We start from the raw sequence: 13,577 nt of genomic DNA on the forward strand, positions 1-13,577 counted from the left end.
GTGTTTCTAGCCAAGCCCCCTTTAACCGAACAGATTACTATTGTCTTAACACCTCTTGTATCACACAAACAAATACAGAAAGATACAGGAACTTGAAGGCTCAAGCTAGTAGGAAAAATGATTGACTAGACAGGACCTTTTCTTGCCACTGTTAAGCATAACAGGAGTTATGTGCACTTTAAGGAAAGCTTCAGCTTAATTAAAATAGTTTTCCAATATTTCTTCATGTGCTGTAGAAACCACTGAGTGCAACAGAAAATGAAGGCCACTGAGTTTCACCTCTGATATACTATCCTGCTAAGATTATTTGCGTATGTGCACACGCACACGATTTCCTAACCACTCAACAGCAGGTGAAAAAAAAAACACTCGAGCACAAGCCTCATCCTTTTGAGCACCGCAATTTAGCAACTTTTCCTTGTCCTCTTCAAGTGCTCTGCAAGAAAAACAGCTCTGTAGAACAGACAGGAAGAACAGACCAGTTATGCATCACCCTCAAGACTATGGATGAATGTATTGTCGAAGGCTTTCACGGCCGGAGAACCATGGTTGTTGTGTGTTTTCCGGGCTGTATTGCCGTGGTCTTGGCATTGTAGTTCCTGACGTTTCGCCAGCAGCTGTGGCTGGAATCTTAGATGCCAGCCACAGCTGCTGGCAAAGATGCCAGCCACAGCTGCTGGCGAAACGTCAGGAACTACAATGCCAAGACCACGGCAATACAGCCCGGAAAACACACAACAACCATCACTACGGATGAAGTTGGGGTGAGAAACAGGCGATTCTGGCTCCCAGTGCTGTGCTTATATAGCCTGCCCCTGTGGATGCTGAAAGGAAACTCAAATTGCTTGCTGCAGTCTGCATTTCTCTAACTTACATTCACTCCTGACAGAAATACTTAAAATTGATAACCATTCAATTTGGCTTCAAGGGGGCCTTCACTGCTTTTGTCCAGCCGTTACCTCTTCCTCTACTTCAAAGTACCCAGTTATTCACCAAAAATGAGAGTGCAAATACTGATGCACAATAGTGCTGCGTTTTTCACTACAGCTATTTGACCCCAGGAAACCCCAGTGGCAATACGTTTTTTTCTGAACAATCTTGGTTAATTTCTTTTTTAAAGCTAAGGTTTCAGTAACACATTTGCAAAGCACACCTTTTCAAAAAAGGTTAGCTTCCAGAGTTCAGGTTTTAGTCTTTGTACCTGTGCATTTGGTCAACAGCGGACTTGAGACTATGAAGGAGTGGAATCAAGACTAGAAAGGCTAGGAGTTGTCTCAGCGGAAAAACTCACAGAAAGAGTTTGCAGGGCAAATCTTTCCACACCACTTTCCCTAGGGTAGCCTGCAACTTATCTGAAAATCCTCTCTGAGGGTCAGGAAAGCCTTGCAAACAAAACGTACCACAGTACAGGGCACTGCAATGACAACAGAGGCAGGTAAAATTGCTGAGGTAAGCAACCAGCAGAAGAGGGGGCAATTTTACCGGATTCCTTGTTGCTGCGGTGTCCTTTAGTGCATTTATTTGGGAGACTGACCCCTGAGAGGATGTTTGGGGCAAATGGCAGGCTGCCTGGGGAAAGAGGAGGGCGAAGAAAGCCATTCTGCCAACTCCTTCCACAAGCTTTTCTGCTGGATTCAACCCTAACCTGCAATTCTAGGCACATTTACTTGGGAGTAAGCCTTACTGAACTCAGCAGGACTGATCTGTGAATAAGAATGCAAAGGATTGGGCTGCACATTATTGCCCACAAACTGGCTACAAGGCTGTAGTAGGCATGATGATAATGAAGCGGAATTGATCCTATGATGCTTCTAGGGCTTGCCAGCTACAATGGAATACCAGGCAGGGCAGTTCTTGTGCCCTGGAAGCCTAGGTTGTTCATTTCCCTGAATCTGCACAAGGACAGATACACACAGGCAACAGCTCCTCTTCTGTCTGCTATTGCTACTCCTCCAGATGGATGCACATGGTCCAAGTGCATCAGCATCATCAAGCACACCACTAGGGATTTACCACATTGGCATAAACCTGGCTATGAAAGGCAGGCAATCTACACTACCACCACTGCTTCCCTCAGAAACTACTTTTACTTCCTATATAACATATTTCAGAGTTCAACTGAAGGGAAAATAATTCTTTTGCATGGGACTGTTACTCATCTTTGATATTCCCCATCATTGCAAATGGGTGAAGGAACTGAAGAATGAAGAAGAGGCATATTTTAATGCCTGGTTTCACTACAGGAGGGCAAAAAGGAAACATGAGCCATATGGCACATATGCACAAAAGGTGCTGGATATTGCATAGATGCTAAGTGAAAGTTTGCTTCCCCATCATTAATAACCTATAGCCTCACTTATAGGACTACATTGGCTAAGGAAAAAAACAACTATTGCTACTGAAAAATGTGCTACTGGCCAAAACCTGCAACTGTGTTGTCATCTGTTTCCTCAAACAATTCCTTCTGTTTCTTGTCTACTCCAATGTTAATCTCACTTTTTCAGTTGTAAGATACTAGAAGGAAACAGTTTAAATGTTTTGACAGGTTAAATCCATTAGACTTCTATCCAGTTATGAGGGAGGAGATATGAAAAGCAGATTCAAAAGCACTGTGGGAACAGTCTGGAGGGGGAAATCCAAGTTTTTAAATAATTACCCACAGTAATTGCCTACTGAAGACTGGCCTGTATCTAAGCCCTGTCTCAAAATCTTACCCTCAGCTTGACTGGCAGTACAATTGCCTCCCTCATCATACATTGAGCTGTTTTCTCATTGCAAAACACTAGCAATCTCCCATGAAAGGGCACTGCGTTACTGTAATTTCACCACTCCCATTTTCTCAGTTCTCCTAGAATGTCACTGATTTAGATATCTGCACGGGGGGGGAGCAGCCTGAATAGAAATTATCGGAATGGGTTCTGACAATCTTGAGTGGTAATTTTGGCTTTGGCCTTTGAGGAGCAGGTAAGTCAATCAAAGCATTTAGTGATTTCTGAAGAGACTCACTAGCAGTTCCACCTTTAGCTTCTCCAGCTGGCTGAATAGGGTTCTCACTATCAGCCACATCAAGGTGGCTGGACTCTGCCAAAGGCAGGGCCACTTGTTTTTTGCTGCAGAAGTCTTGCTCTGTAGCATGAGCCAAGTGAAGAGGGGTGCTAGTTTTTACTATTCTGAACTCGTTGCACTGCTCCTGTAATTCTGCAGATGAGGTGGGTCGAGCACAGAAATCTTCTGACAGTAACAGTGCACCAGAGTCCAGCTCAAATAAGATTGGCACACTGCCCCCACTAGAGAGTCTCTTCTGATGAGGCAGGATGTGAAATGAAAGGGGTTCATCAAGTCCTTCTAGGTGTTGCACCAAATCTACCTTTTGCCCAGTTTGTCTCTGCAGATTTTCTAGCTCTCCAACAGATGCAGATTTGTGCACTCTGCACTTTAAGACTGGAGTGCAGAGCCCAGTCTGTGATACCGAGACTTCTTGTTCTTCAGAACAGGAAACCTGAGTGGGAGATTTCTCATCTCCACCCTCATCTTCAGCCAGGTTATCATACTGAGATACATTAGAAGGCCGTCGCTTTCCATCTTGGAATGGGAGAGGGAGACGAGCAAGTGCTTTGACGGTAGGTGGCACTATTAAGTTTTCTGGCACATCACACACTGAGGACAGGCTATATCCACAGGGAGAGGAGTCTGTACTTGTAGGCTGGCACAAGTGATCTGGAAGCAGCATTGTATCTCCAGACAAATCCTCAAAGAAGCAGTCTACACTCCCGTCTTGAAGAACAGCTGCATTTTGCACAGTTAGTGATTCCAAGGTACTTTGCCCTTCAAGGGAGAGAAGCAATGGAACTTGACTTGGTGAATCTTGCTCCAGTAACGCTGTTGTACTGTTGGAAGTGATAGACAGGTCTGATTCTATGGCCTGACTCTGCATGTTAGGGTCACACAGACAGCTGTCCATTAACATGATGTCAATTACTGCTTGTTCTAGCACGCGGGGAGCAACATGATCCTTATCATCTACAGAAAGAGAGGGGTTATTTTCCTGTAAACCGCATCTCTCTGTGCAGCTGCTCTCTAAGTAATCCTCCCCCTTATGTGCAGTAGCCATATTTTGACTTTCTATAATAACCTGAATTTCATCCAGTGTTGCTGGGAAATCCTCAGATGGGATTTTATTGGCATCCTCGTTTGGCAATTGCACCCTATTTTCTTGTTGTTTCTCCTCTACATCAGAGTTTGGGCTTGGCTGGTTATTCTGGAATAGATTGTGGCACAAGTCAGTTGGTTCATCTTGCAATGGTGGTCTATTGGGCTGTGGGATCAAGACTCTCTCATGTACTGCCAAATTTGAATTACCAATTGTTCCCGTCAGGTGAGAAGGATTTTTATCTAGAGAAGGTTGTATAACAGCATCTTTTTCAAGGTCAAAATCATTGGCAGCCTTTTTCTGGCCGTTAGATGCAACAGTGGGCTTCACTGATACTAGATTTAGAGAGAGCTCTAGTCCTAGTGGCTTCTTGGGAAATTCTTCAGATTTTGCTGTAATGAAAAACCACACAAACAAATGCATTAGCCTCTTATTTTCAAACCAAGTGCAATCAGGATGGACAATTGGATGGATCCTATTTAGTACAATTTAGGGAGGATCTGGCAAGATGAGCATCTAAAGCAGCATACTTGTCAATGGTTTCAGAAGGAGAAATAAGAATTCTCTTCATTTGACAGACAGATATGAAAAAAATCAAACTGAAATCTACGCTAATCACTAGCAACAATTTCTAATCTCTATGTTTCAAATTCGCACAAGAGATCATTGTAATTTTTACCCACATTGATTAGAACACACATCTGAGCTTAAAACGACCCTATGCTGCTTTCTCTCATGCACTAGTATTCACACAGGCACCAGTGGGGCTCCTAATGTCTCATGTGAGAATGTTTTATATCAATACTACAAATGTAAACTGACATGGCTTCCCCAAAGTGCCTAGGAATTGTATGATTACAATAGTGCCAAGCAGTCCATATCAGGAACTCAGAGGCTCCTCACAGCTCTACAGTCCTGAGGATGCTTTTTAAGAAATCCAGATGTGCCCAAATATTTATATGCCACCCAAATATCATACTATCACAAAATTCTCTGATGTTGTACAAAGTGTTTGGTGGTACACAGTCAACAGATAAGTGCTATGCCATATTTTCTATTTCAGCCACTTCATATTTCAAATGCTTCTGTACCTTTCCTTTACAAAAAGAAATGAAGAAAGCTATAGTATTGGGGAGGGGGTAGCGAATGGTGTAGGACAGACTTGCAGGATGGATAACAGGCACATACACCTCATTATTTTGGTATTGGATTCTTATGCTTGAAAATTTTGTCCTGAGTCCAGTTTGGGAAGCAGGCTCATTTATATATGACACATGTCTAACTGACATGTACAGAAACCACAGACAGTAAAGGTACTTAAATATGCACAGCATAGTGCTCACAGGTGGATCACAATGTTAGTGAAGTCCTGTTCAGTCAGGAACAGTTAAAGCTAAGCTTCACTGCACGTCATTAAAAAGAAAAGTCACACAAGCTTTTATACTACTACTTACCCGGGGGTGGAAGGTCACATTTCATTTTACGTAGTTCAGCCATGGATGCTTGCAATTGCTCAATTACTATATCATCTTCAAACTGCAAGGAAGCAGCAGTTTTTTCCTGTAGAAATTCCCTTAGATCTTCTAGGGACATTTTCAACAAGCGTTCTAGCAAGCAGCAAAAAAGTCAGACAATATTCTACTGAAGGATACTAAAACATGATAATCAGCTAGCAGTGATGAGCACAGATGATGCCATATTTGCATCAAGTGAGGTCATTTATGCACCCTCTCTCTCTTTTTCTGGGACTTCTAATGCACTCTCAAATTAATCTCCTGACATTCTCTGTGGCAAGAATTTATAGCGATGAATACTTTAACCACTGTGGTATGCACAGTAACTGAAACCCTTCACATATATAAAGCAATGTTTGCATAGTGCACTCACTACAGTCATTTGCAGGACAGTTCAGAGGGTGTGTTAAAACTCCATTTATTTATTTATTTAAGATTTGTATTCCGCCCTCCCCGCGAACGGGCTCAGAGCAGATAACAACATATTACAAATACAATTAAAATTTATGTTCATTAAAAACAATACATTTAAAGCAGGATGGTGGACAGCCTTCACAGGGACGGTTAAGATTTATACACCCCTTTTTTCCAGGCCGGCGGAGGCCCAGCCTCAGCCATATGCCTGGTGGAACAACTCAGTCTTGCAGGCCCAGCGGAAGGATAGTCTTGCCGGGTCCTGATCTCAACAGACAGAGCGTTCCACCAGGTAGGAGCCAGGATCGAAAAGGCCCTGGTTCTAGTCAAGGCTAGGCGGGCCTCCTTGGGGCCAGGGACCACCAACAGGTGTTTGTCCCCTGATTGGAGTGTCCTCTGGGAAATATATGGGGAGAGATGGTCCTATAGATATGCTGGTCCCAGTCCGCACAGGGCCTTATAGGTCAATACCAGAACCTTGAATCTGATCCAGTACTCCACTGGCAACCAATGCAGCTTACGTAAGAACAGTGTTATATGCGCCTTATTTGGCACTCTCACAATAACACACGCCGCTGCATTTTGTACCAGCTGTAATCTCCGGGTCAGGCTCAAGGGCAGCCCCGCATAGAGCGAGTTACAGTAATCTAGCCTAGAGATGTCCGTTGCTTGGATCACTGTAGTTAAGTCACGGGTTGACAGGTAAGGGACAAGTTGCCTGGTATGCCGCAGATGGAAAAAAGAGGACCTGACAACTGCTGTGACCTGTGCCTCCATTTTCAGGGAGGCATCCAAGATCACCCCCAGGCTCTTAACCCTCGGAACTAGCACTAACGGTGCCCCATCAAGTCAAGCTTCCCTTTATAAACTGTTAAAAGCAGAACCTGTCCTGATGCAGCCTGCAGGAGCTCAATCTTACAATTTTATTTTGCCAAGCAAATTCACAGGAATTAAATTCCATACCTATGAGTTTATAATGATCATTCACATATGAGCATTCATGTATACATTTCACAAATCTGCTACTTTTTACTCAGTCTTTGAGGTAAGCTCAGATGAAAACTAGAGTGTTGCATATGTTGTGGTATAATAACAAAAAGAAATACTGTGTATGAATCATAACCACAGAACAAAAAGAGTCCAATAAGTTACTTTCTCTTTATGTCCTCTACTCCCTCTCTGACTCATAATGTCATAAGTAGTAAATTCTATCAAAGGAGATGTTTAAAACCAAAGGAGAAGTGCCTTCCTTAATTTTTAAGAAAGACATTTTTAGTTTACCGAAACAATTTGCTTTTAAGCTCTGCAAGTTATACAACTGCAAAGTGTAAGGTAGTGCCCCCCCCCACCGCCCACACCAAACTAACAGCTGAGACCATCTGGTGACCTTTGCTGACTGTCTAGACACAAATGAATTCAAGTCAGATTCATAGTTCACCAAGAGTTTTGCTTATGCCTTCCACACCAGAAAGAGCATGTGCAAGAAAATTCAAACGTGATACCCAAAGACTGAGAATGCACAGCTAAATCTAAGATGTCATTGGTTGTAAACAAGGCCTCTGTACATGCTAGCACCAATCAGCAAGTAACAAATCTTGGATGTAAAAAAAATAAAGGACTTTGATTCAAGTTGTGTGAACCAGTAACATGTAATATAAAGTCCAGAAAGTGCTATTCTACATTTCATCCAATAATTACAAAGTCAAAACCCAGTGGAACTTCGCCTTTGAAAGACAGGTTTACTCTCCCCATAAATCTAATCTCAGCATCACTGACATTAAACAGTCAAGTCAAATATCTTACTTTTATGCAATCTGAGGATGGTGTAGGCCATGGCTGTCAGAACCCGCTCTCCTTCCAGGATGTAGATATCCCATAGCCGTAGAGTTAGAGTAAATGGAGTCTGTTTACAATATTTAAGAATAAATCAGATGTTATACCAGTACCTTCCCACAAAATGCATGCAGAGTAGGAATCCAGCTTCCTTTATCAAATCTATACATATTTTAAAGACTGTATACATTCTCAAGAACATATAGATATAGATAAGAACATGGTTTCCATTTTTGCTACTTTAATATTAAAAAGCGAAGAATTTCAATCCAATGGATAATATGACCTTTCCCTAAATCAACTTGGCAATTTAATTTATGCAATTTTCCTACACTAAGAGAATACATACCAGAAGCAGCAACACAATAGTTATTTTGAACAGCCATAAACATAATGCAAGTAAAGAAACTGAAGTTGTAAGCATGTTGAAGTCCTCGTTCCCCAAGGCTCATACCCTGTCAATGAAACACTGCAGGAACCACTTTGTTGTATAAATCCCTGCAGACATCTGTTCCTTGTCCTAAATGGGAGAACAAATGCAAAACTCATTTCACTAAGCAAACAAGCCAAAGGCTTACAAATAACAGTTTTAAAGCTGGAAACTAGCATTCCCATTCTTGAAATATTCTTGAGTTCCCAAACACACAGAGCATTAATCTGGTCCTTCCATAAAACAACAACTTCCTGAAGCAGTATCTACCACTGCCAGATGCCCCCTTTAAAAAGTAACTCCTGTTCATTTCTTCCTTATGAATGTATGTATTTTCCCTTCTCATACATTCATGCTGGCACTATCACCATTGTCACTGACCAAGGCTACCAAGACCATCAACCTGAAGGAGAACAACTTATTTGTTTGCTTCAGAATTTACACCCACTTTCTGTAGACTACAAAGTATTACCAAGAAAAACCTAGAAATAGGGATGTTCAATTTAGGTTCAATATTCCTTTAAAAATACTGAATGTCACTTGATTTGGTAAGATTCTGTATTACCGAACTCAAAAGGGAATACTGAATCAGATTCCGTATTCCTGATCCTGAGTTTACCAAATTAATTCGGCTTAATTCGGTAAACTTAGGTAATTGCAGCTGGGATGCTCCTTGCTGTTCCTTTGCTATGGTACAGCAAAGAAACACTGCTTCCCACCTTTTTCACAAATAGGAAGAGAGAACGGGGCAGAGGAAGAAGAGAGGGGGAAGGAGAAAGGGAGGGGGGAGTGAGTGGCTAATCCTTGCAGGAGCTCTCCTTCCCTAGCCAATGGGATTCTCTAGGAGGAGAGTGCCTTTTCTAAACTGCCCTGCAAGGAGTTAAATAGGCAGGCATACCTCACAGCAGCCTCTATTTTGTGTACTGTGCATTTTGGACACAATGTGGACTGGATCCTGCTGCCTAGTGGATTCCTGCTGCTGCCTGCTGAGACCTGCACCTGGAGGACTTCTGCATCTGAATAACATCTGCTGGTTTGAGAGTCACAGACATGCTGGTTTTTTTCTGTCTTTGGGGGGGAGGGGGTTCGGCTGGGTTCCGGGAGGGATAAGGTTCAGGGGGGAGGGGAAAGCTTTTTTTTAACTTTACATTTTAAGAACTGCTTTTTTGCTGTGTGTGGGTGCTTTGGATGGGCTTTTGTGTGAGGCTTTGGTTTGAAGTTGGTTGGTTATATTTACTGTTCATTTTGCCACTTGTTTTTCTGGGGGGGTCATTTTGTTTTATCCTGTTGTGGGTGATTTATTGTTTGGTGTTTTACAGTTCCAGTTAATTTTATTAAATACACCTGTTTTTGCTGGATGTTCTTTGAGGGGGGGGTTCCCCTGTTATTGGGGCTGGGGGTGCTGTTTCTTTATACTGTTTTTTTGCTGGGTGTTTTTTTCTGGGTTCTGTTTTCTGTTGTCAGAAGTTTGGTTTCGTGTTCAATAGTTGGTTGGTTGGTATTTGGTGGGGGAGCGTGTTTGCTGGGGTGCTTGGTTCAGTTTGTTAGCTTAAATTAACTAGTGGTGTTTTGATGTACTTTGGGTATTCTGAGAGGGTTGTGAACTTTTAAAAAATGTTTTAAAGATAGGCTAGTTTCAGGTCTTGTAAAGGAGAACTTAATTGGTAGCTTTCAGGGACCAAAATTTTTCCCCTTTAAGAGGCTTATTAAGAAAATGTCAGGTTCTAGTCAAATTCTGTAGATAAACAGGCCACCCATTAGTGACATTTAACTAGGCTTTCACTTCTCACCTCTAGTTTCCTTGGAGCCAGGCCAGGCACATTAGTTTTTTGTTATAGGTTTACCTGTAGTTTGGGGTTCCTGGGTAGCTTGATTCCTGAAAAGGAATTAACCTGCTTGCTAGTGCGGTGCCACTACATACCTAAATAGGGCTTTTGAAAAAGAAATTTGTGCGTCCATATCCAGGTTTAGACCCACAAAAAGCAAGCTTTCAGAGTAGGTAGGAAGGTTTTTAAAGAAATTCTCATTTTTGGCTAGGTGCTTTGGGTGGATTGGTAATTTAACTGTTTAATAAAGTTAGTTACTAGCTAGAGTAGGTTACAGGGAGCAGAAAAATGAGTTACAGGAGACCAGAAAGGGGCCCTGTGGAAAAGGCGAGGGAAAAGACTAGAGGGGTGGAAGGAAGGGGGAGGGTTGCAGCTCTCCCTCTACCTGCGTGGAGGAGGCCCGCCCCAGCACAACTGCTATTCACCAGCCTGGCTTCTGGTGACGTCAGAACAGAGAATTTCCCGTGTGGTAATAATGTCTCCACGATTATTATTAATAAAGAATATATTAATTAAGCATATAACATTGTTTCACTGATTTATTTTCACAGAATAAGGGATGTAATGAATGATTTTATATATTCATTTGCTTCTCTTAACACAACCAAGTACTATACCATATACTGCAACCTCCCTTGACCTCAATTATACAGGCATCCTACACATTCTAAAAACAATTCATTAAAGTGTCCCGTGCTCAAAGTGCTATAATTATCGTTATTAAAGTGCAATTGCTTTATGGCATCCTATGACACTATTTCTCATATAGAACTCAATTCGCCTTGCATACAGGTACAATACAGGTATAGTCCAATGGTGATTCCAGACACTGTGAATGTCACAGATTCCGAGAAGACCTATATTCATAGGTGCACGTAGGTAGTTCTGTGACTACGTTCTCTAACGGACGGTCCAGATCCTCATAAGGTCCGTTTCCAAGGTTCTTTTTCAAAGAGCACAGATGCTGGAAAATACACATAAAACAATATAGAGCACCCCCAATATTTAATACATACAATAATACATTCACACTTCAATATACTCACTCAAAGATTCATTATAGTTATCCTTCCATATCCCTCTCCGATTTGTCAATTACTTCCATCTGTGTCATATTAGCTAACAACCGTGTTATCTACAGAAAGCCATCCACGCCCTAATCACACAGTATCCGTCCTTAAAGTGACATTATTATTACCCGTTTTATAGACGACCTTTTCCTGGTGACTAATGAGAACGTCAATATTCAGAACTTGGGGGACTGGATGAATGGTATACATCCCAACATCAAGTTCACTTGGAATACAAGTAGGGAGTCCGTGGACTATCTGGATGTGACAGTATATAAGAAGGAGGATGGAACCTTGGCGGTAAAACCATTTAAGAAAAGAACAGACAAGAACTCACTACTTCATTATGGATCCTTTCATCCAGGACACCTAAGGGCCAACTTACCGTTTGGACAATTTTTACGGCTCAAAAGAAATTCCACTAGGGAATCTGATTATATCGCCCAAAGCAACATCTTACAGGAACACCTTAAACAACGGGGATACCCCGATAGGGTTTTACTTAAAGCAAGACAACGTGCTGATGAAACAGCCAGGAAAGATTTATTTATACCAAAGGAACGAACAACAGGGGAACGCATTGTGGGGGTCTTTGATTATAGCAGTAAAGCCAATGCTATTAGAAGGGCAATCTTGAAGTACTGGCCGCTTGTTAACGACATCCCGGGCTGCGGGACCCCTCCTTTAGTAGCCTTTAGGCGGACACGGAATATCAAAGACCAGATTATACATTCAGATTTGAATTATGACAACGACCCAAGGGATACAGGACTACCGAGAGGTCTGTACAGATGTGGAAGATGTAAACAATGCTCCCTAATAATGACCGCAGATGACTTGAACCAACTAGGAATTGAGACCACGCATGAATTTGTCAATTGTGGCACCGAAGGAGTGGTATATGTCCTGAGATGCCCATGTGGATTATTATACGTAGGAAGTACTGCATGCTCCATTAGAACAAGACTTAGTGAACACCAGTCTAGGATTAAGAACAATGTACTAGAGGCTCCCTTAGTTCAACATTATTCAGATAAAAAACATAGTGAAAGGGAAATGTTGTTCACTGTTTTATTTAAAACTCGGAAGAAAGAATATATAGCTGCAAATAGAGAGTTGCGTCAAAAGGAGACATTTTGGATATACAAACTTAACACTCTTATACCCAATGGCTTAAATATAGCCAACGATTATACCTGCTTTCTGGGGTAATAATAATGTCACTTTAAGGACGGATACTGTGTGATTAGGGCGTGGATGGCTTTCTGTAGATAACACGGTTGTTAGCTAATATGACACAGATGGAATTGACAAATCGGAGAGGGATATGGAAGGATAACTATAATGAATCTTTGAGTGAGTATATTGAAGTGTGAATGTATTATTGTATGTATTAAATATTGGGGGTGCTCTATATTGTTTTATGTGTATTTTCCAGCATCTGTGCTCTTTGAAAAAGAACCTTGGAAACGGACCTTATGAGGATCTGGACCGTCCGTTAGAGAACGTAGTCACAGAACTACCTACGTGCACCTATGAATATAGGTCTTCTCAGAATCTGTGACATTCACAGTGTCTGGAATCACCATTGGACTATACCTGTATTGTACCTGTATGCAAGGCGAATTGAGTTCTATATGAGAAATAGTGTCATAGGATGCCATAAAGCAATTGCACTTTAATAACGATAATTATAGCACTTTGAGCACGGGACACTTTAATGAATTGTTTTTAGAACGTGTAGGATGCCTGTATAATTGAGGTCAAGGGAGGTTGCAGTATATGGTATAGTACTTGGTTGTGTTAAGAGAAGCAAATGAATATATAAAATCATTCATTACATCCCTTATTCTGTGAAAATAAATCAGTGAAACAATGTTATATGCTTAATTAATATATTCTTTATTAATAATAATCGTGGAGACATTATTACCACACGGGAAATTCTCTGTTCTGACATTAATATTACCGTGTTGCTCTACTTTTGTTGGCTTCTGGTGACAGCAAGAGGGTTTGTAAGGCCCTCTTTCCTGAGGCATCTGCAGGAGCACCACACCCGCCATAAGTGCCGGAGGCAGAAGCTAGCACTCTGCAGGGGCCTGCTGCTGAAGTTTCCCATCCTCCAGCTGTTGAGACTCAGCAGTGGGAGGAGGAGCAGCATGAGATATCTTTTGGGGTGGGCTTGGGGGATGTGAGTTCTCTGTCCCTTGTGCTCACCCTAGGGACTCAGATAATGTTGGAGGAACTGGTGGAGGGGCCCACCATTGGTGAGCTTCTCCCAGTTTTCTCTGAGGCCAACAGCAAGCCTTTCCAGGAGAGGCAGGAGAAGAGGATGGTGGA

General features: G+C 42.0%; 1 protein-coding gene across 2 annotated transcripts in view; it reads right to left on the reverse strand.

Moving 5' to 3' along the window:
• Positions 1 to 671: 671 nt before the first annotated feature.
• LOC129323326 (USP6 N-terminal-like protein) overlaps positions 672 to 13,577 on the reverse strand; it is a 161,074-nt gene continuing 148,168 nt past the window's right edge. For both annotated transcript variants that reach the window (XM_054969846.1, XM_054969845.1), the window contains 4 exons: positions 8,366 to 8,431; positions 7,882 to 7,981; positions 5,605 to 5,757; positions 672 to 4,542 (listed from right to left, as the gene is read on the reverse strand). In XM_054969846.1, coding sequence (XP_054825821.1) covers positions 2,849 to 4,542; positions 5,605 to 5,757; positions 7,882 to 7,981; positions 8,366 to 8,431 — 2,013 coding nt within the window. In that variant the 3' untranslated portion in view covers positions 672 to 2,848. The remainder of the gene's footprint in view (positions 4,543 to 5,604; positions 5,758 to 7,881; positions 7,982 to 8,365; positions 8,432 to 13,577) is intronic.

This window comes from Eublepharis macularius, chromosome 2 (assembly GCF_028583425.1).
Source record: "Eublepharis macularius isolate TG4126 chromosome 2, MPM_Emac_v1.0, whole genome shotgun sequence".
Classification (NCBI taxonomy): Eukaryota; Metazoa; Chordata; class Lepidosauria; order Squamata; family Eublepharidae; genus Eublepharis; species Eublepharis macularius.